We start from the raw sequence: 21,528 nt of genomic DNA on the forward strand, positions 1-21,528 counted from the left end.
GCGCAGCCACGGTGCGCGTGCTGGGCGAACTCTCTCCCAGCGCGCCATGTAAACCACGTCCACAAGAGGAGTAGCTAACAGTGCTGGAAGCCACACTTCCAGAGCTGCAGCCTGGTTCACACTGGCGCTTTACAGCACTGTGACTCGCTGCGCGGGAGAGGGAGGGGTGTTTTTCACATCCCTGAGCCAGAACGTTCCAGTGCTGCAAACAGTCAGTGTAGCCTTAGCCTAAGACCAATGCAGGTGAACCTTGAGGATCTTACCACCCAACTCAGTTGTCACGTCCAAACGTGCTCTTGTTACTACTGAGCACACGTAACTCTCTCTGAATTTAACTCCCAAACATGGGAAAGACAGGCCCATGTGAGCAGGCACTGAAATCTCAGAGGGCCGTATCTCAGTGGAGCGCCCCGCTTCGTCAGTGCAGGGAGTGAGATCAGAGCTCCGGCTGATGGGAGCGAAATGCCCCGGAAAGCCCCCTCTTCCAGGTCCCCATATCATAGAAGCCAGCCTTCATTTGAATAATAATTACTGAATGAGATTGGGAGGAGGGGGTATACGAGAAGGCTGGCAAACTTCTAAGAAGGCCCATTTAGAGGTATGAGGGGACCCAGCAAAATACGTACAGCCATGGGTGCAATTTCTGGAGGGCCGGGGGCCCCAGCTCCCCGCAGTTTCGTCCCCCAGTGGCATGCAGACAGGAAAGAGAGGCATGTCTCCGTACTCGCACAGGAACCGGAAACCCCTCGCTGCGGTCTGAGGTGGTGCTGCCGGGCTGTCGCCAAGGAGCTGGACAAGCAGCTCCCCTCCCAGGTTTCCCTAGCTGTGCCAGGCCAGGAGAGCTGACCTGCCCCTGCTCTCAGCAGCCCCAGGACACAGGAGCACTCAAAGCATGGCATGTGGATAAACTGCTCCTGGTCACTGAGCTGACAGGAGACCTGGGAGGGAGCAGTTTCGGGATAGCCTTGGCAGAGAAGAGACCTGATAAGAGCCCATCTCCTTCAGTCTCCCACAGTTCAGATAGGTTTTATTTTCAGTGTAGCAGTCACTGCTTCCCTTAAACATTTCAGTTGCTCCCAATGGAAGTCCAGGGAATTTACAGTGCATACCTCTACATCTCAAAACAGTACCATGTTATATTTTCATTAAGGCACGGTTAAGAATCAACCAGTCGGCCACTGCAGATACAGACTCAGGATCGCTCACATTATAGAACTGAACAGTTTCCAGAGCCTAAATCAGGCTTTTAGATCAGTCATTTGCAAATGTTTAAATTCATTTTTATGTTTTGAAACTTTACACCTTTAGTATCTTGAACCGGAGTGTGTATTCATTTGTGCTGGAGAAATATCAAATTAATTGTATGAACAGATTACAATGTTTATTACTAAGGAACTTAATAGAAAAGAAAGTGCATTTGCCATTGGGGAAAGGTGATGACATTTTTATCTACTGGAAATACACCTTCAGGTGTCTTAAAGCTGGCAGGGAACCCACACACAACATAATATTCAGCCCAATCAATAATGGAGCACAAATGTGTTCCGTGTACTTGAATAAGGACTAATGCAGCTGAATCTCCCTGGCTAAGTGCACCCACCCAAATGTGTCCTTGGAAAAGCAGGTAGCAGCTGTATTAGTGAAAATCTGCTTTCTTCCTGGAGAAACAAGGCTTGCCACACTTGCCAACACACAGTCGTGCATTACTGGGCAAGGCGGCGCACAGACACACTCTGAAGGAAAGAGCCTCATGTCAAAGCTGCTGCTCCTGGCCAGGCTGCTGTCAAGTGCCTAGCCCACACGTGCTCCAAACATCAGTCACTGCGGAGTACGGATCACTCAGAAAGAGGGTGAAAGCTTTTGGAGAGAACTGGAGCCCCGCGATGTCACGGCCTGGGCTCACTGCCCCCAGGCTACAAAGGTTAACCAGGCAAGAGGGGAAGAGACTGAAGGGCCTTTCTCTGCAGCGACCATTAACACATGAAGGCTAGAACTTAAAGTTCCAAAAAGAGCTGGACAGATCCATGGGGGTAGGGTCCATCAATGGCTATTAGCCGGGATGGTGCCCTGGCCTCTGTTTCTCTGGAGGTGGGTGACAGGGGAGGGATCACGTGAGGATGATCTGTTGTGATCCCTCCCTTTGGAGCATCTGGCATTGGCCACTGCGGGCAGACAGGACACAGGGGCTAGGTGGACCATTGGTCTGACCCAGGATGGCCGTTCTTACACAAAGCCCTCCAGGAGCAGACGCCCTTCCCTTCGTCGCTGTCCCTGCTAAGGCTGCGAGCCTGTCACAGAGGCCATGGATTCTGTGACTTCTCAGAACCTCCAGAACTGCCGGTGCTGCTGACTCCAAGGCCACCAGAGCAGCTGGCGCAGCCCTGGGAACCATTCACACCAGCTGCTGTTTGGGCAGCCCCCAGGCCATCTGAGAGTGGCTGGTGCTGCTGGCCCCTGGTGCAGACGGAATAGTATTGACCCCCAAGGAGCAGTAGCAGCACCCAGGCCGCCCCCTCCCCGCCTGGGAGCAGTAACAGCGCCCAGGCCGCCCCCTCCCCGCCTGGGAGCAGTAACAGCGCCCAGGCCGCCCCCTCCCCGCCTGGGAGCAGTAACAGCGCCCAGGCCGCCCCCTCCCCGCCTGGGAGCAGTAACAGCGCCCAGGCCGCCCCCTCCCCGCCTCGCAGCAGTAACAGCGCCCAGGCCGCCCCCTCCCCGCCTGGGAGCAGTAACAGCGCCCAGGCCGCCCCCTCCCCGCCTGGGAGCAGTAACAGCGCCCAGGCCGCCCCCTCCCCTCCTCGCAGCAGTAACAGCGCCCAGGCCGCCCCCTCCCCGCCTGGGAGCAGTAACAGCGCCCAGGCCGCCCCCTCCCCGCCTGGGAGCAGTAACAGCGCCCAGGCCGCCCCCTCCCCGCCTGGGAGCAGTAACAGCGCCCAGGCCGCCCCCTCCCCGCCTGGGAGCAGTAACAGCGCCCAGGCCGCCCCCTCCCCGCCTGGGAGCAGTAACAGCGCCCAGGCCGCCCCCTCCCCGCCTGGGAGCAGTAACAGCGCCCAGGCCGCCCCCTCCCCGCCTGGGAGCAGTAACAGCGCCCAGGCCGCCCCCTCCCCGCCTGGGAGCAGTAACAGCGCCCAGGCCGCCCCCTCCCCGCCTGGGAGCAGTAACAGCGCCCAGGCCGCCCCCTCCCCGCCTGGGAGCAGTAACAGCGCCCAGGCCGCCCCCTCCCCGCCTGGGAGCAGTAACAGCGCCCAGGCCGTCCCCTCCCCGCCTGGGAGCAGTAACAGCGCCCAGGCCGCCCCCTCCCCGCCTGGGAGCAGTAACAGCGCCCAGGCCGCCCCCTCCCCGCCTGGGAGCAGTAACAGCGCCCAGGCCGCCCCCTCCCCGCCTGGGAGCAGTAACAGCGCCCAGGCTGCCTCCCAGGAGCTGAGATTTAGTTGGGGGTATTTATTATGAAGCCATGAGCAGGTCAGGGGCTGTTAATTTTTGTTTGCTGCCCATGACCTAGCCATTATTTTTATTAAAATGCCCATGATTAGATCGTAGCCATCAACATCTGTGCTCATGTGGAATGGCCGAGAGACTATATTAGCAACAGCACCCTGGAGGGGAGATACCTTCCGGGCAGTGACTGGACACAGAGCAGCACCATCCAAGTGGGGATGGACAGCCCGCTGGGACGCTGCCCTGTGGGAGAGAAGGGGTGAAGGGGCTTACAAGAGAGAGGAAGGGTGGCAAGGCGCTCCCCCGGAAACAAATGCTACTCACCTTCTCCAATAAATCTGAGCATCAGGTTAAGGGGGAACATCATTCAAGTGACTTCACAGCCTGATTCTCTGGTGACCTTCCAATGAATCCAGTGGTCCAAGTCATTCAGGGTATGTCTCCACTGGTAGCGCTACAGCAGTACCACTAACGCAGACACACTCTGCAGTGCTGTAGGAAGGTCCTCGGTCACTGTAGTAAATCCACCTCTCCCAAAGGCATTAGCCAGGCCAACTGAAGAACTCCTCCATACACAGCACTGTGTACACTTATTAACCAGGCCGGGCAGGGAGGGTGTCCCTGGTCTCTGCTTGAAAGCGGCTGGGAATGGATGACAGGGGAGGGATCACTGGATGGTTCCCTGTTCTGTTCACTCCCTCTAGGGCACCTGGCACTGGCCACTGTCGGCAGACAGCACACTGGGCTGGCTGGACCTTGGTCTGACCCCATCTGGCCATTCTTATATCTACACTGGGGCTTAGGGCAACAGCTGTGTCTCCCAAAGGAGTAAATTCTTGGCAACCCCGCACAACATAGCTAGGCTGACCTTGTGTAGACCAGGCCTCAGGCTATAGGAAAGAGGCATTACATTCAGAACAGGAGATTTAAGAGAAAGTGCGAAGGAGGGCCCGGCCCAGCCCACGGCCTGTGCAGGGCAGAGGGAGGCCAAGCCAGTGGTATGCAGAGGCTCGAGAATCAGAGATTTCAAGGCCAGACGTAACCCCCTGTAACAATCTACCCTGACTTCCTGCACTACATGGGCCACAAAGCCTCCGGCCAGATCTCTGCCCTCAGCTTCTACTGGAGACGGAGCACGCGGGCGGGGAGGCTGAGCTGTCACTGCCCTCAGTGGTTGGTTGGAAGCAGCACCAGCAACTGCCTGTGGATAAGAAAACATGGCTTCCTGCCAGCCTGAGCAGCCCCGCTCCCCTGCAAGTCAGCAGGACTGCCAGTGCTCAGCATCTTTGGAAGTCCAGTCACTATCAGGTCTCTTACCATGAGGCATCCATGGCTGGCTCTGGCAAGCCATTCAAGCCAAAATGTCCTCCACAATCAATCACTAGCTTGGAGCTCGGCTGACACAGTCTCTGGGCCAGAGCCTCGCGTCAGCCAGGCCCGTGTGCCACATTAGCGCAGAGCCGCCGGAGACAGCCTGTGGAACAGTCCCTTGTAAAAGAACTGGGCTGCCTTCTACCCCAGCCATGCCCCAACCAAGCGTGATGGGAAAGGGGAAGAGGTGTTCCAAGCCACTCCAGCAGGGGGGCTGCACAGGCATGGACCTCAACTCTCCCCATCCTCCCCTGGCATAATCTAGGGCTGCCCTTGTGCACAGGCACTGGACAGCTCTTAAATTAGGGAGCTGCGGCTGGCTCCTGACAGCTGCCATTGTTCTTTGGACATGCTGCAATGTCTTCTTGACACGCAGCTCCAAGAAAACATACCCCAAAGGAGGAATCTTCTGTTCCTCCCCAGGGAAGAAGCATGAACTAAATGGTGTAACAGAACTGCTCCACTACACACTTCTATGGATAAGTGCCATGGTGTCCAACACACTAGCCACATGTGGCTAATTGGCCGGGTGAGTGTGGCTAGCTTGCCTCAGGCCTGGTTGACACCATGGGATTAGTGTATTTGTGCTCTTCTGGGATAGGACGCTAACCTTTGTTCCCATCTCATGCAGAGATCTGAAGGGATCTAGTGATGCAGAGAACAGGGAAGGGTAAAGCAATGCCCACTCCCCAGACCCACGGGGTAGACATGGCCTCCTCTGTTATATATGAGAGACCACATGGATCACATGGCTACAAGGAAATTTGCCCGTGAGCTTTCAGCCTCCACTGGCTCCTCCCCACTTGGCTGTCTGCGGGGCGCCCAGAGGAAAGGATACAATCGGTGACTCGCCCGCCCTGGATGTGTCCGTGACGGGAGAAATGCAGCTGGATGAACTTGCCAAAGCGGCTGGAGTTGTTGTTATAAACTGTCTTGGCATTTCCGAAGGCCTCCAGGATAGGGCTGGGGAAGGAAGACAATCACGGACCTGAATAGTGGCCCCAATGCTCAGGCAGGCTTAGCTGTACACCAGGTGCATTCACCACAGAACAGGCTGCAGGCAAAATAAACTGGCTGGAGCTAGAGGGGAGAGGCTGGCAGAGCTGGCAAGAGGCAGCTATAAGGCACTACTGAACTGGCTCTAACTCCCTGGGACGGAGATTAGCTAAACCAGCCCCGGGTTCATGGGGGCACTCAGCACCGGCACTACCCGGGCCGAGCTCACGTCCATTAAAAAAAAAAAAATCAACCTTTGGCTGGGCCTTTATTGCTGTGAGACGCTCCCAGAGCAAGGACACTCTTCTGCTAGCAGAGTGCACACCACAACCCTCTGCAGCAAACTGACCTCCTCTTGCCCAAAATGATCAGAAAGGTCACAGAAAACGGGGCGACCCCAGTCCTACGAAAACCGACCTGGGATCTTAAGTAGCATCCATTCAGCATGGGCAAGGCCTCCGTTTTTCAGGCTGAAGAGCCACACACACTAACCTGCAGGAGCTCTGACGAAATCAAAAGAGGGATGGTGGAGAAGGATTAATCCCAGCCTCATTCTCACATTACCCCTGTCTGCGGCCTTGGAAAAGCCTTTGTGCCACAACTTCCCCCTCTGGAAATGGGGCAGCGTAACTATTGCACTGTGAGGTGGAGACATTCCAAGTCTGCAAACCCTCCTGAAGCACCAAATAGACACGTGGAATGAGTGATACATGGCTGAGATGACCATGCTGGAATATGAAATAGAGGTTGTAGGACATCTTGTTATTAGGTCCTAAATGAACTAAGGCAGACTTACTCCCTACGTATTTCAAATCTTATGCTGAGCACAATATGCCATTTCTTACAGCTCAGGAAGAATAGCCTCCCAATCTGACTCAAGTCTTAAAACTTTGGTCTGATCAGGAAATTTGGAAAAAACCCCACTTTGTTTTGATCTAAAACCAGATTTCCTGATCAGCCTCAGATGGTTCAGACTGCCACGACAATGTTGGGTTATAAACACAGTGAGCAGCTTAGAGACTTTGGTTCTTACTCAGCAGGGCAGTACCAACAGCACTTCAAGGGTTAAAGAAAAAGAAAAAGTCAAGGCTGTGTGGCAAGAATGCTCTGCACAAGTTTACATTTAACCCTACGGCTCACTGTCGTTTTTAGCAAAGAAGATTTCTTCATCACCCGGAAAAATATAGTTTTGAATGTGTAGACGGAGCCCGTGCTCTGGTTGCTACGGTTTCTGAGGAGAGAGAGGGGCAAGTCCAGGACTATCAAAAGGTTAAAATATAACTATGACTCCAAGCTTATTTGAGATCCAACATGCCTGGAATTTGCAGAAAGCAGAAGGCTGTCTCGACTTGGGACAAGGGGGTGACATTGATATGCCGGAAAAGCTTTACAAAATCTTTTTGTTTGGAAAAACAGGCTTTAAGCAAAGGCAAAAATGAAATTATTTGTACTGCAGTAGCACCCAGAGAACCCATGCAGGACCAGGTTCCCTTGCTTGCACAAATATACCAGGAAGCATACTATTTAAGTATGGCCCCTGCTAACACTTATGCACAAGTCACTTTACACACAAGTAATTGCACGGGTTCATCGACATCACGTATCCACAGTGTTACACACAAACGTGTGCAGGATCAGGGTCTGATCTGAAACAAAATGACCCCAACAGAAGGGGAAAGGAGGGAGGACACACATAATGACAAAAAGATCACATGGTTATCAGTGTTACATTGTGTAGCTCAACTACCCAGCTAACAGTTCCTGAGGATTCTAAACAATCTGAATGTAAACAGTCAGCTCTCTCTGGCTGCAGCAGTCCCAAGCGCTGATTTCTAGCAGAGACCAGGTCAGATGTGGTTCTAGAGGAAGGGTCTGAAGGAGCAGAGGGGAGAGGCTCTACAGTTTAGCTCAGCGAGGCATTCCACACCTAAGGGGCAGCATGGGAGAAAGTGCAGACAGATGTGAGAGTCCTGGAGGGGGAGCGTGGGTAACCAGGCATTTAAGGCTGGCATTATCAGTGAAGTAGAGAGAATGGGGGAGGCAACACAGTGAAACACAAGCACAGAGCTGTGAAGGACGCTGAGCGCATTTGCATTTGATGGAGTGGCGAACAGGAAGCCTGAGCAGGCAGGAATCCTGCACAAGGGACGAGGGTGACAGGCTACAAGGGTGGTCTTAGAGGTTTCATTCTGAAGGTACCAGAGGGGGTGACAGATAGGCCTGCGTAGAGAAGGCAGCAGTAGTAAAAAGACAGCAGATGAAAAGGGTCTGAAACCAGAGTTTTAGCTATGTGGGGAGAAAGAAAAAATCAGACTTTAGAAACATTGGAAAGGAAGCAGCTATAGAATTCAGACACGAGCTTGCTCTAAGAGGTAAAAAGAGAGGCATCAGAGACGATCCCCAGATTACAAACCGAAGGGGCAGGGAGGAAAATTGTATCGCCAGGAGTGACAGACAAGAAGGGACACCAGGGGAGTTTCAGAGCAAAGACCAGGAATTTGGCTTTGGCCATGTTAAAATCAAGTGGACGGTGAGAAGTATCCAGGAGATGTCAGAGAAACAGAGAGCTATGGGACTGAACAGAGACAAGTCTGGAATCTGGCACACTGGCTTAGAGATGAGAGCTGGAGCCATGAGAGCAGATGCAGTCACCAAAAAAATGTAATGGGAGAAGAGAAGAATAGGGCCAACTACAGGGCACTGTGAAATCCCACGGACAGTGGGAGCAGGGAGGAAGAGAACCCACCAAAAGAGATGCTGAAGGGGCAGCCACTGATGTAGGAGAAGAACCAAGAGAGGACGGAGTAGCAAAAGCCAAGGGAGGAAAAAATGTCATGAAGGAAGGGATGGTCAACAGTGTCAAAAGGAGCAGAGAGGTTGAGGAGGAGGAAAAGCCCTGAGAAAATAAAATAATTATTAGAGAAATCATCAATCCATTTTATGCACCTTTCAAAATCCTCTTGCACTAGTTTTCTTTCATAGAGAAAGGATACCAGTAAGGAAGAAGGTAAAAGAAAGGGACACAACAAACAAGAACATGACTGAAACTAACCCAGCTGGGACAAGGGAGACTGCAGAGCCAGGATTTCTGGGAAAATACAAAGCATGAACCTTACAAAAAGCAAGTAAACAAGACTAAAAACAAAATGCGTCGGTTATACAGCTCTCTTTGAAACGGAGATTGAATCCAATGGGATCTCTGGGTATACGCCTGGGTGCAGGCAGCATTACACCACACAGGAGAGCCATTAACACGAGTGTGAGAGTCTGAGCTTCAATGTAACCGCAGCACTGCTGGCTTGCTGGATACATTGGCCCAGTTTCTCAACCCCTCTAAGGTCATTCAAAGCCACTGGAGTAGCATACAACGGAGCCTTAAAGCTACTGTGTGGAAGCTGCTGAGAATTCCCCCGGCCCGTGGGCCTCAGGCAAAGGGAGTATGACAGAGGATGGAGCCAGAATGCAACACACTATACTGGTGCTCAACCAGCCAAAGGGTCCCTATAGTGCATTCTGGCCGGGGCAAGCTAGAGGAGCACTGTGACTGATTCATACAAGCTGGAGATTGGATCAGCTCTCAGCCAAGTGCTTAGAACAACCTTTCCTTTGCTCCCCTCAATAGCAAAGCTCTGAGGAGACCGTTTACAACAGGAGAGGGGTCTGCCTGTGTCAGGGGGAGCCCTGCTGCAGCCACCACTGTTCCCATCACATCTGTCTGGGGCTTGGTCTAACTGGCAACACAGGGAAAAGTAAAGGAACGAGTGCCAGGAGATTCCGATTTAAGACCATAAAGGACCATTATGATAACTGAGTCTGACTCCTGCATAATACAGGCCACATAACGCCATCTAGGGATTCCTGCAGAGTCCACCACGTCTGGGTGAGCTACAATGCATCTTCTAGAAAGACTGAAGGAGAATCGACCACGTCACTGAATAAGTGGTTCCAGTCATCGATCAGCCTCCCTGAAAGAGACGGGTTCTTTATTTTTAATAAGACCTGGTCGAGCTCCATCTTTCAGAGACTAGATCTTGTTCTGTGTTTGTCTGCCACATTAAGGAGCCCTCAGTCATCAGACCATGATTAACTCACTGCCTAACCTTCTCACATCAGTCTCTCACTACAAGGCAAGTTTTCCAGATCTTGAATCATTCTTGTAGCTCTTCTCTGAGTCCTTTCCAATTCACCAACATGCTTTTTTAAAGTCTGCACATCAGAACTGGATGCAAAATCTCACCAATGCTACATACACACTTCCCTGCTCTTCAAGACTCCTCTGCTTGTACATCCCAGGATCGCATTGCACTCTCAGCAACACGCTGCAGTGTGAGCTAACATTCTCACCGTGATCCCTGCTTTGAACCACGTGTTCCAGGACATGGTCTTTGGTGTGCTCCGCCGTTAGCTGTATTAAACACACCTGTGGGTCACGTGAACCCAGCTCACTATGCAATCCAGATCTGGCAGAAGAACTGACCTACCCTAATTATTTATCACTTTTTTTTTCAGATGCTTCTATTACTACCACTGCCTCAAGCTGGGATGAGCCTCTGGAGACCTGAGCCTGTCTCTGAAGAGGATGAATTTGTGAGTCCCTCAATAAGGTCCTTCCAGGGAATCTTCTCCTTGACAACAACCTAATGACCCACTAACACTCCTTCGCACCCGGGTTTTGCACACGCCTCTCCTTGCCCTAAGCTGAAGAAAGTCTGGTCTTCTTCTGGCCATCAGGAGGCCCTGCTTGGGCAAAACCAGAAGGGAAAGCGTGTCTTCTCTGTTGCACTGCATTCCCCACTGCCCCTTGCTGGAGCAAACTGCCCCGATGTCAGAAGAGCAACCACTATGCCTACCTACAGCCAAACACTGCCTTCCCCACTGCCTGACATGTCCTTGCCCATACCTCAGCTCCAGGCCCCTCCTGCCTCCTGTTCCCAGGCCAGAGTGCCACCAGGACCGTAGCACTCCTCCCATGCACTGGATTGATCCAGCTGAACCACATACCCACAGCTACAGCTGGGGCCTTGGTGGGGGGCATGCCAGTCAGGGGTCAGGCCAGGTGGTAGAGCCCAGGGAAGCTGGGGCCATGCTGCTCAACTGAAGGACTGAACAGACAGCAGGAGGTGCTAGCCTGGGGCAGGGCAGAGGCCACAGAGCTGTGGTGAGCGTACAATAGGCAGACCCTCGGGCAAAAAGGGTGGAGCTGAGAGGCCAGCCTCCCCAAGCCAGGGCTCATCAGTCGCCAACCAATAAGAACATAAGAACGGCCGTACTGAGTCAGACCAAAGGTCCATCTAGCCCAGTATCCTGTCTACCGACAGTGGCCAGCACCAGGTGTCCCAGAGAGGGTGGACCGAAGACAATGATCAAGCGATTTGTCTCCTGCCATCCCTCTCCAGCCTCTGACAGACAGAGGACAAGGACACCATTTTATCCCCTGGCTAATAGCCTTTTATGGACCTAACCTCCAGGAAATTATCTAGCTTCTCTTTAAACTCTATTATAGTCCTAGCCTTCACAGCCTCCTCTGGCAAGGAGTTCCACAGGTTGACTACACGCTGTGTGAAGAAGAACTTTCTTTTATTAGTTTTAAACCTGCTACCCATCAATTTCATTTGGTGTCCTCTAGTTCTTCTATTATGGGAACTAATAAATAACTTTTCTTTATCCGCCCTCTCCACACCACTCATGATTTTATAGACCTCTATCATATCCTCCCTCAGTCTCCTCTTTTCTAAACTGAAAAGTCCCAGTCGCTTTAACCTCTCCTCATATGGGACCCGTTCCAAACCCCTAATCATTTTAGTTGCCCTTTTCTGAATCCTTTCCAAGGCCAAAATATCTTTTTTGAGGTGAGGAGACCACATCTGTACACAGTATTCAAGATGTGGGCGTACCATAGTTTTATACAGGGGCAGTAAGATATTCTGGGTCTTATTTTCTATCCCTTTCCTAATAATTCCTAGCATCCTATTTGCCTTTTTGACCGCCGCTGCACACTGTGTGGAAGTTTTCAGAGAACTGTCCACAATAACAGCAAGATCTCTTTCCTGATTTGTCGTAGCCAAATTAGCCCCCATCATACTGTACGTGTAGTTGGGGTTATTTTTCCCGATGTGCATTACTTTACACTTATCCACATTAAATTTCATTTGCCATTTTGTTGCCCAATCACTCAGTTTGGTGAGATCTTCTTGGAGTCCCTCACAGTCTGCTTCTGTCTTGACTATCCTAAACAGTTTGGTATCATCTGCAAACTTTACTGCCTCGCTGCTTACCCCTTTCTCCAGATCATTTATGAATAAGTTGAAAAGGATTGGTCCCAGGACTGACCCTTGGGGGACACCACTAGTTACCCCTCTTCATTCTGAAAATTTACCATTTATTCCTACCCTTTGTTTCCTGTCTTTTAACCAGTTCTCAATCCAAGAAAGGACCTTCCCTCTTATCCCATGGCCATGGAATTTACACAAGAGCCTTTGGTGAGGGACCTTGTCAAAGGCTTTCTGAAAATCCAAGTATACTACATCTACTGGATCCCCCTTGTCCGCATGTTTGTTAACCCCTTCAAAGAACTCTCTCAGATTAGTAAGGCAGGATTTCCCTTTACAGAAAGCATGTTGACTTTTGTCCAATATGACCATAGTTTTACTATTCATATTACAAGTTCTCCCAAAGGCCCAGAATGGATGCCCATTACGAAGGTTCTGCACAAGTAACAGGAAACACGCCCTGTCCCAAGCAGCCTAACATCTATTTAAAGACAAGCACAAGAAGCATGTGAAGCAAGCAGAGCTCCTGGAGGAGGGTAACAGCAAAAGGGACTGAACGTTACAGACTCACCATGTGCACAGACACACGATTTAACAGACAAAAGACTGTCGGTGTAGTCTGTGTGAGGTCAGTTGGCCCTGCTAGATGCCTGCCTCGCCATTACCACTGGGCAGTTTCCCAGAGATGGATCCGAGGACACTGGCTTTACAGAAAACACCTACAAAACAACGAATAGGTCTAGTGGCACCTTGGTTAGTCTCGAAGGTGCTGCTAGTGTATTAGCTGTTTTTTAAGTTTTTCCTGTTACAGACTAACTCGGCTGCCCCTCAGAAGCTTTTGGCCTTACAGAATAGTTCAGGGAGGTTGTTTCATGCATAAGGGCTGGCATGGAAGACAACAGGATGGAAGTGTCCCCGAACCGCAGAACTCTACAAAGGGCTATCTGGGAAGCAGGCACTGTCATGGCTCTCTACAAGAGGCCTGGACTTCCAGGGTGTCTGTTTCTTACATTGTCCCTAATTAGACAATGTGCTAATGCCCATGGCCAAGCTCCATTCTGGTCTTTTCTGTTCAGATTCTTATATGGCCCTCACCACTATGGCATCTGAATGTTCATGCTGCAGCATTTCCACCCAGGGGACAGAATGGGGTTTTCCCCACCCGCATGCATTTGGGCAGATTTTTTAACCTTTCCTCTAAATCATCAGGGATGGCCACATCTAGAGAAGGGACTCGGGGTGACACCGAGAATTCTCTCAGGTGCGTGGCTAGCTGGGGCTCACATGGTCGCCATATCGTGGGGCTGGGAAGGCAGTGACCTTGCAGGGAGGGAGTCTGCTTTCCTGGGTGCCGGCCACTTGCCAGGCTTACCTGGGGAGAGCGTATTGCAGGCCTGGAGCGCGGTGTGTTCGGCCCCTCCAATTCTCTCCTCTGGCACAGAACCGTTTTGTCTCCTAAGGTCTCCGCTGCGAGGGTGGGTTTGATACGCAAGTGGTGCTAGTGCCTTGTGACATGCGGGTGGTTGGATAGATGATCTAATGGCCCGATCTGGCCTTACACACTATGGTTCTATGCTTCCAGAAGTTAGTACTTCAGGGGGCGGAAGGGCTGCTAAGTGACAACGCTCAGGCAGCTGCCCTAGCCAGGCAGGCCCCTCTTACCGCTGCACACGCTGTCCCCAAGTGCTCATGAGTGGTCTCTCCGGAGGAGATGAACTGTACCTGCTCTCCATGATGGCTTCCTCCACATGAGTGCTCTTCTCCAATGCGGGGCCCCCTACAGCGTTCTGGCTCATGGCTGACAGAAATTTGAGCAACAGCTTGGTGCTCTCTGTCTTTCCAGCTCCACTTTCTCCACTGTTAAGGAACAGACATGATCCACACTCAAACCCAGAACCAACAGAGCAAGGGGTTGTCCCACACAGGGGTGAATGGCGCCTAAGTGGTGTAGAACCAAACATGGGGCATCTCCACTACTGTTGGTGTAGGCTAGAGAAGGGGTAGGAACAGGGGCACCAACTGCAGGCAGCAGGATGGGTCTGGGGTGTCTAATACAATCAGGGATTAGCTGTATTTTCGTCTCTGACCTGATCAGAACACACTGGCTGTCGTGACGCTTCCACAAGCAGCAGTAACACTCATTAGCCAAGGCGAAGATATGAGGCGGCAGCTCCCCCAGATGATGCTGTCTGTACCGGTCCATGGCAGCTGCAGTGTACAGACCAGAGATGGGTTTGTACGGATTTACTGAGGCCAAGATAGAACCAATGTTCGTCTAAGGGGAGAAAACAAAATACAGTGAGAAAATCAATAGCAGAAAAGCCACCCCCCAGCCAGGACCCTGACGTGATTAATGGTGGGTGGGGGAGAGTCTGAGAGAAGCAGCAGGGCCATGGCTAATGACCTCCCGCTACCAGGAGGAGACAAGAAAACAGACCTTGAGGGGAGCTGCTGCACAGTCAGGGCTTTGGTGAGAGTGAGCTACAGTTTCACTAGTTGCAACCAAACTGGGCTTTTAGTCAGCTTTGTTGTAAAGCTTTTATTTAAAATATTTCAACTCTGGGACCTGATCCTCCCCTGAACCCAGCTGCTTTGATTCCACTTGCTGCTGGCAAACTAAGCCAAGACCAAAAGGGGGCTTAGAACAGCCTTTCCGGACCCTGGGCTAAATGGAGATTATCTGGACCCGTCTAGCCCACAGGGCAATAATGCCAGAGCGACACACCCTGTCCTCAAGCCATGCAGATCAACAACTCAGACAAACCTGAGCATCCCTCTCCCTGCCCCTGCATAACTCCTACCCTCTGTGCATTCCTCTTGCCCCTCCAGTACTGTGGTGACTCACCCCCCTCACTCCACGCAGCAGATCAGATGTAACCAATGACTCTCGTGGTGCTAGTGGTACTGTGTTTTGCCACCAGAGGGCAGCATTGCCCAGCATCACCAAACCACAAGCTGCAGTCATCAGGAGTTACCTAACCCCAAGGATTAGTCCCGTGGCACCTTTGACCATGTCTTCACTAAACAGAAGATCGATGTTGCCACGATCGATCTTCCGGAGTCCAAGTTAGCAGCTCTAGTAAAGACCTGCTAATCTGAACTCAGGCGGCACCCCCATTGTTGGCTTCTGCACGGAGTAAGAGCAGCTGACGGGAGCGTTTGCTCCCCTCGGCCTCCCGCTGTGGGGACAACTTAGATGGGGCTACTATAAGGTGGGTGCATAACTGGCTGGATAACCATTCTCAGAGAGTAGTTATTAGTTCACAGTCATACTGGAAGGGCATAACAAGTAGGGTTTAAAGGGGTCTGTTTTGGGACTGGTTCTGTTCAATATCTTTATCAATTATTTAGATGACGGCATAGAGAGTACACTTATTAAGTTTGCAAACTATTCCAAGCTGGGAGGGGTTGCAAGTGCTTTGGAGGATAAGGTCGTAATTCAAAATGATCTGAACAAACTGGAGAAATAGTCTGAGGTAAACAGAATGAAGTTTAATAAGGACAAATGCAAAGTGCTCCACTTAGGAAGGAACAATTCGTTTCACATATACAGAATGGGAAGTGACTGTCTAGAATGGAGTACTGCAGAAAGGGATCTAAGATCATAGTGGAACCACAAGTTAAATGAGAGTCAACACTGACACTGTTGCAAAAAAAAAAAAAAAAAAAAAAGCAAACATGATTCTGGGATGCATTAGCAGGAGTGTTATGAGCAAGACACGAGAAGTCATTCTTCTGCTCTACTCTGAGCTGATTATGCCTCAATTGGAGTACTGTGTCCAGTTCTGGGCCCCACATTTCAAGAAAGATGTGGAGAAATTGGAGAAGGATCAGAGAAGAGCAACAAGAATGATTAAAGGTCTAGAGAACATGACCAATGATAGAAGACTGAAGGAACTGGGTTTGTTTAGTTTAGAAAAGAGAAGACTGAGAAGGGACACGATAGCGGTTTTCAAGTATTTAAAAGGGTGTCAGAGAGGGGAAGGGGGAAAATTGTTCTCCTTGGCCTCTGCGGATAAGACAAGAAGCAATGGGCTTAAACTACAGCAAGGGAGGTTTAGGTTGGACATTCGGGAAAACTTCCTGATGTCAGGGTGGTCAAACACTGGAATAAATGGTGCTTGATCCTGCTAGGAGGGCAGGGGACGGGACCCGATGATCTCGAGGTCCCTTCCAGTTCTACTGTCCTAGAATTCTAGGATTAGACTTCCAATTTGTAAAAGCATGCTTTTTTGCTTCCCAACACCCCTTTTACACTGCTGCTTAGCCATAGGGGCATTTTTCGGTCCTCTTACCATTTTTATTTTATTTATTCATTTACAGCATACATTTACTTTGAGATTCTATTATGGCATTTTCAAATGTTCTCCATGAAGTTTGGAGGCATTTCATCCTTGTGACTGTTCCTTTCAGTTTCTATTTAACTAGCTTCCTACTTTTTGTGTAGTTCCCCTTTTTCAAGTTAAATGTTGCTGTGATAGATTCAAGTCTTTTAGATCAGTAGTCACATCTTGGAATCTTTGACAAGTGATCCTGAGAGGTTCATTTGGGAGGCTAGGAAGTGCCAGCACTTCATCTGCCCCTCTCAGCACTGCTGGTGCTGCTCCTGCTCCTGCCTTGTAGGTACCCCCCATCCCCGGGAGCCTCCTGCTTGCTGTGCAGGGCACAGGAAGTAGGGGGGTGCTGATGTCAGGGTGCCCCTCCCGCGCACCCTGTATCCCATCTCCACAGAGCAGAGATAGAGAGAATTTGCTGGCAGCTTTTGGGAGCGATGCAGGGCCAGAGCAAGGGTGAACCTGCCTTAGCCTCCTGCACCACCACCCAGAAGCCACCTGTGGTAAGCAGTGCCCAGCTGGAGCCTGCATTCCGAACCTCAGCCCCAATCCTGAACCCCTCCTGCATTCCAAGCTCCTGCCCTAGCCCTGAGTCCCCCTGCACCCAGACTCCGTCCAAGAGCCTGAACCCTCTCTTGCAACTCAACTCCCAGCCCCAAGCTCAGATCAGTGCCCCTCCCACACTCCAAAGCCTTTAGCCCAAGATCAGCATCTGCATCCTCCTCCCCCACACCCCAACCTTCTGCCCCCAGCCTGATAAAAGTGAGTGAAAAGGGGGACGGAGAGAGGGTGGAATGAGAGGGGCAGGACCTTGCAGAAGGGATGGGAAGGAGGCAGGGCAACAGTGTTTGGATTTCAGGTGGATCCTGGATTGCACTTAAATTCAAAATGTGATCTGCTTAAAAAGGTTGGAGATCACTGTATTAGATTCGTTGAAGGTGTCAATAAACATACAGAGAAGGCTGATCGAGGCCATATGGTGTAGTTGGACTCTCAGTGAACCTTTGCAAAGATTCTTTGCCAAAGGCTCGTAAGCAAAGTAAGCAGTCATGGAATAAGAGGGAAGGTCCTCCTGGGTCACACTGACTAAGAAACAGGCAACAAAGGGTAGGAATAAATGGTAAGTTTTGAGAATGGACAGAAGTGAATAGGGGTTCCCCCAAGATCTGTACAAGGACTTGTGTTGAACATATTCATTAATGATCAGGGAAAAGGGATGAAATAGCGCAGCAGCAACATCTGCAGGTGAAAGACGGTGACTCACCTTCTCGTCACTGTTGTTCATGTCCATTCCAATCAGTGTGCGCACACATGCACACGGTAGCCAGATTCTTCCCATAGCAGCATCCATCAAGTCAGCCTGGGCGCCCCGTGGAGACATGTCTCCATGGTGCTCAACACAGAACCCTGGAAATTCGCCATCCCCTCACTTCCTTCTGCCAGCAACGCGGACGGGTGGGTAGGAGGGTGAGGCTTGGAGTGGACATGACCACCGCATCTCAAAGAGCCAGTTATGAGAAGGAGAGGAACCATTTTTTCTTCTTCGAGTTCTGACATCTCAATTCCAATCTGGTGGCTCTCTAGCCTAAGTTCAGGAGCTGTCCACTGATTGGAGCTCTGCTCTTCCCAAGGCCACATCATGTCTGGCCTGTTGAGTGACTGCACAGTGCATGGTGACGTCGCTGCTCTACAGACCTCCTGGATGGGAACCTGTGCCAGAAACACCCCTAAAGAAGCTGAAGCCCTGGTGGAGCGTGCTGTGATCAGAGGAGTGGACACTCTCAAATGCAGGATGTGATCAGTGAGTCTGTCCGCCACTTCCATGAATAAGCGGACGGACTTTCGGAATGGCTTTGTTCCTGCACGCCGAAGGCTAGTGTTCTGCGGACATGCAATGAGGGAAGCCACCTCGATTGCAGCTTAGGGTAGAGCACAGAGAGAAAGATGCCCTAGCTGATGTGAAATAGGCAGACAATCTTCAGGAGAAAAGCTAGATGAGAAATGAACTGAACCCTGTCCCTCTAGAACATAGTGTATGGCTCTGCTGTCAGACACCCTCTTGGCTGAGATTATCACTACCAGAAACTCCACCTTCTATGAGAGACAGAGCAGGGAGCACATCGCCAAAGACTCAAATGGTGGCCTTGTGAGTCTGGACAGGACTGAATGGAGGTCCCAAGCTGGAACAGACTATAGGACCTGTGGGTATAGCCTGTTGAGACCTCTAAGAAAACAGGTGACCAAAGAGTTAGCAAAAACAACATCCCTCCGTGCCTGGGTGAAAGGTGGAGATGGTGATCAAATAAACCCCTACTGATGACATGGAAAGCTCCTGCCGCTTGAGATGGCGATGGGGCTGCTCCAGCCAGGCTGGAGAGCCCCTCCCGACAGCAGGCAAGGAGCAACTCCAGCCCCCACCAATTAACCAGAATGGTAAGTATCCCCCTTACGGGTGGTTTACCTTCCACATCTCTAACTTTTATGTGAAGGTACAATTCGCCCTGGGATCACAGGCTCGGAGTCTGTAATTGGCCGAGGTGGGCACCCCACCCTTGGGTGGAAACGTCTGTCACTAGGGACCATGAGGGGCTCAGGTTTGCTAAGGGAATTCCCTCACATTCCACCTGGCACTGCAGCACGTAGGGTGCAGAACTGCTCCCCTGTCTGGTGGGCCCTGGACCTGGACGTTAGCCATGCCTGCCGGGGCCAGAGATGAAGGCAGGCATGCTGCACCATGTACATGTGCGTGGCCATGGTTGTAAGGAACGGTTGGAAGTTCTGGATGAGGGAACTGAGGGTCTGGAAGTGATGTTCTGGCCCAGCAGGGCCCCTATGAACTCTACGCATTGGGTTGGAACAGAATGGATTTAAGGAGCACTCAGGACAAGGCCCGGCCTCCGGAACATGTTGCACATGAGAGCCTCATGCCCGGTCACTTGATTGTGAGTGAGCTTTGATGAGCCAATTGTCCATGTGTGGGAGATACTGCAGTGGAAGGGATGGACACAGGAGTCTACCAGAGCAACTTGGTAGTACTGTGGATGGGACTTGATGAGGGGCAGTGCCACGCTAGCTGGCCCTTGGCCATAAGGATGTCACCATGGGATCGGAGTCCTCCACCACCTCCTCTGCCTGCAACTGAAGGTTCTGTGCAGCCCTGTGCAGCAGGCTTGGTGGGCTCCAAGGTCCATGGCCAGGATAGAGGTGGAGACATGCACAATACCGCCTCACCCGGAGAAGGGGAAGCGACTGGGACCAGAACCTCTGTGCCCTCCACCTGGGTTGCAGGAGGCTGTGTTGAAACCACCTGCGGAGACGAGGGATGGATTGGCCCTGTCTGAGGACCCGGCCCGAGTGGCATTGTCATTGGCACAGCGGGCTCCTGAGGGCGTTGCTGATCCACCTCCCGCCCCTGTCCCCGAGTGGGGACTGCCATGGCTGATGGAGGGGCCCTGGGTTTGAGAGTAGGCCCAAGGGGTCCAGAACAGCCAGTTCATAGGTGTCTGCCACTGTGGGAGCCAGGATGTCTGCACCAGGGCCTCCTAGTGTGGACCGGACCAGCAGTGATGCCTGAAGCGTAAGCAGTACTGGCTGCAGGAGCTTGACAAAGCCCTGGCTGGGTTGATTTAGTTGGGATTGGTCCTGCCTAGAGCAGGGGGCTGGACTTGATGACCTTCTGAGGTCTCTTCCAGCTCTATGATTCTAACCCTCTCCCTAATGCTGATGAGTGCTCAGAGCCACACTAAGGGGCAGTGAGTCTAGGGAATGGTATGGGGGAAAGGCCTAGTGTCTGGCAAGTGTAGCCGGTTTGTCTCGGTGCTGCTACTGGTGCCGGTATCGGTGTCACTGTGGCTGGTGCTGCGCTCAATGACACTGCAGGTATCTGTGGCACAGTACACGGAGCCGCCATCACTAGTGCCGGACCAGCACGGGGCTCATCAACACTGGACCCAGCGCTGAAGTGGGTGCTGATGATGTGCCCACCACCAGTGCTGATCTCAGTGTCATTTGCTGTACGGCGCAGGACTGTCCACATGGCAGCAACATGTGAAATATCATCTCAGCGAGATCCCTGGCAGCCTCGAAGGTCAACAGAAGATCAGTGTCTTCTTCCAGCCAGCCTCCCTCCTGGAGAGATTATGACACCGGGCTCAACAGTGGTGCCAGAGCCAACGGCGTCACAGACCATGATGCCGCATGCGGGTGTCCCTCCACTGGGAGCATCCCACTAGAGCCTTTGTGCGGTACCTTAAAAGGCAATCTGCCCCATCTACTTTCATCCTCTTGGTCAGCACCAGGGACTGTGAATGATGCCACACACTTGACATGGTGAGGGGAGTGGTGCCTATGGCCAGAGAGCTTCTTCAGTGCTGGGTCATGCACCAACACTGGAGCACTATGCACCACTGATACCGAGGGCGGCTCCAGTGCCGAAGGCCGCAGTGCCACATCCAATAAGAGCTTAAGCCGGTGGTCCCACTCCTCCCTAGTGCAGAGATAGAACTCCTACAGATAGGGCACTTGTCCGTTTGGCGTTATTTTTTTTGTTTTTTTTTAATTAAATTAATGGAGATTGCCTATCTCCTAGAACTGGAAGGGACCTTGAAAGGTCATTGAGTCCAGTCCCCTGCCTTCACAGCAGGACCAAGTACCATCCCTGACAAATTTTTGCCCCAAATCCCTAAGTGGCCTCCACAAGGATTGAACTCACAACCCTGGGTTTAGCAGGCTGTGACGGCGCGTTGGGGGTTCCCCGTCTCCTGCACCCCGAAATGGCACAAACAGACTGCACCAGCCAGTGGAATTGAGGGTGGTTTATTGCTCCTCCAGCACAGCGCAGCACAGATGTAATCTGGTTACAGGAACTGGGCTAGGATGCCTCAGGCCCCCTTGAGATGGGGGAGACTGGGCCCCTAAACTCCAGCCCCTTCCCCTAGGCTCTCCTCCATGCCCTCCGACAGCCAGCAACCAACTCACTAACTTCCAGCCCTGCCCCCCAGCCAAGGCAGCATTCCACCTTCCTTTGTTCCTCTCCATGGGGGGTGTCTGGCCACTGGTAGCATAGTGACTCATCCTGTTTTGCTGGGTCGTGGTCCCCACGACAGCCAGTGGGGGTTACCCCA

The 21,528-nt window shown here is 51.9% G+C and overlaps 1 protein-coding gene across 2 annotated transcripts in view; it reads right to left on the reverse strand.

Moving 5' to 3' along the window:
* LOC102447238 (unconventional myosin-X-like) overlaps positions 1-21,528 on the reverse strand; it is a 316,165-nt gene that overhangs the window by 226,481 nt on the left and 68,156 nt on the right. The window contains exons 4-7 of one of the 2 annotated variants that reach the window (XM_075914469.2): positions 14,159-14,346; positions 13,794-13,928; positions 5,645-5,769; positions 3,760-3,773 (exon numbers count right to left, since the gene is read on the reverse strand). In XM_075914469.2, the coding sequence (XP_075770584.2) occupies positions 3,760-3,773; positions 5,645-5,769; positions 13,794-13,928; positions 14,159-14,346 (462 nt within the window). Of the gene's footprint in view, positions 1-3,759; positions 3,774-5,644; positions 5,770-13,793; positions 13,929-14,158; positions 14,347-21,528 lie in introns of those variants that run through there. The other variant, XM_089779563.1, reaches the window with a different exon arrangement.

Source organism: Pelodiscus sinensis, chromosome 7 (assembly GCF_052426305.1).
Source record: "Pelodiscus sinensis isolate ZL-2025 chromosome 7, ASM5242630v1, whole genome shotgun sequence".
In the NCBI taxonomy this organism is placed as follows: Eukaryota; Metazoa; Chordata; order Testudines; family Trionychidae; genus Pelodiscus; species Pelodiscus sinensis.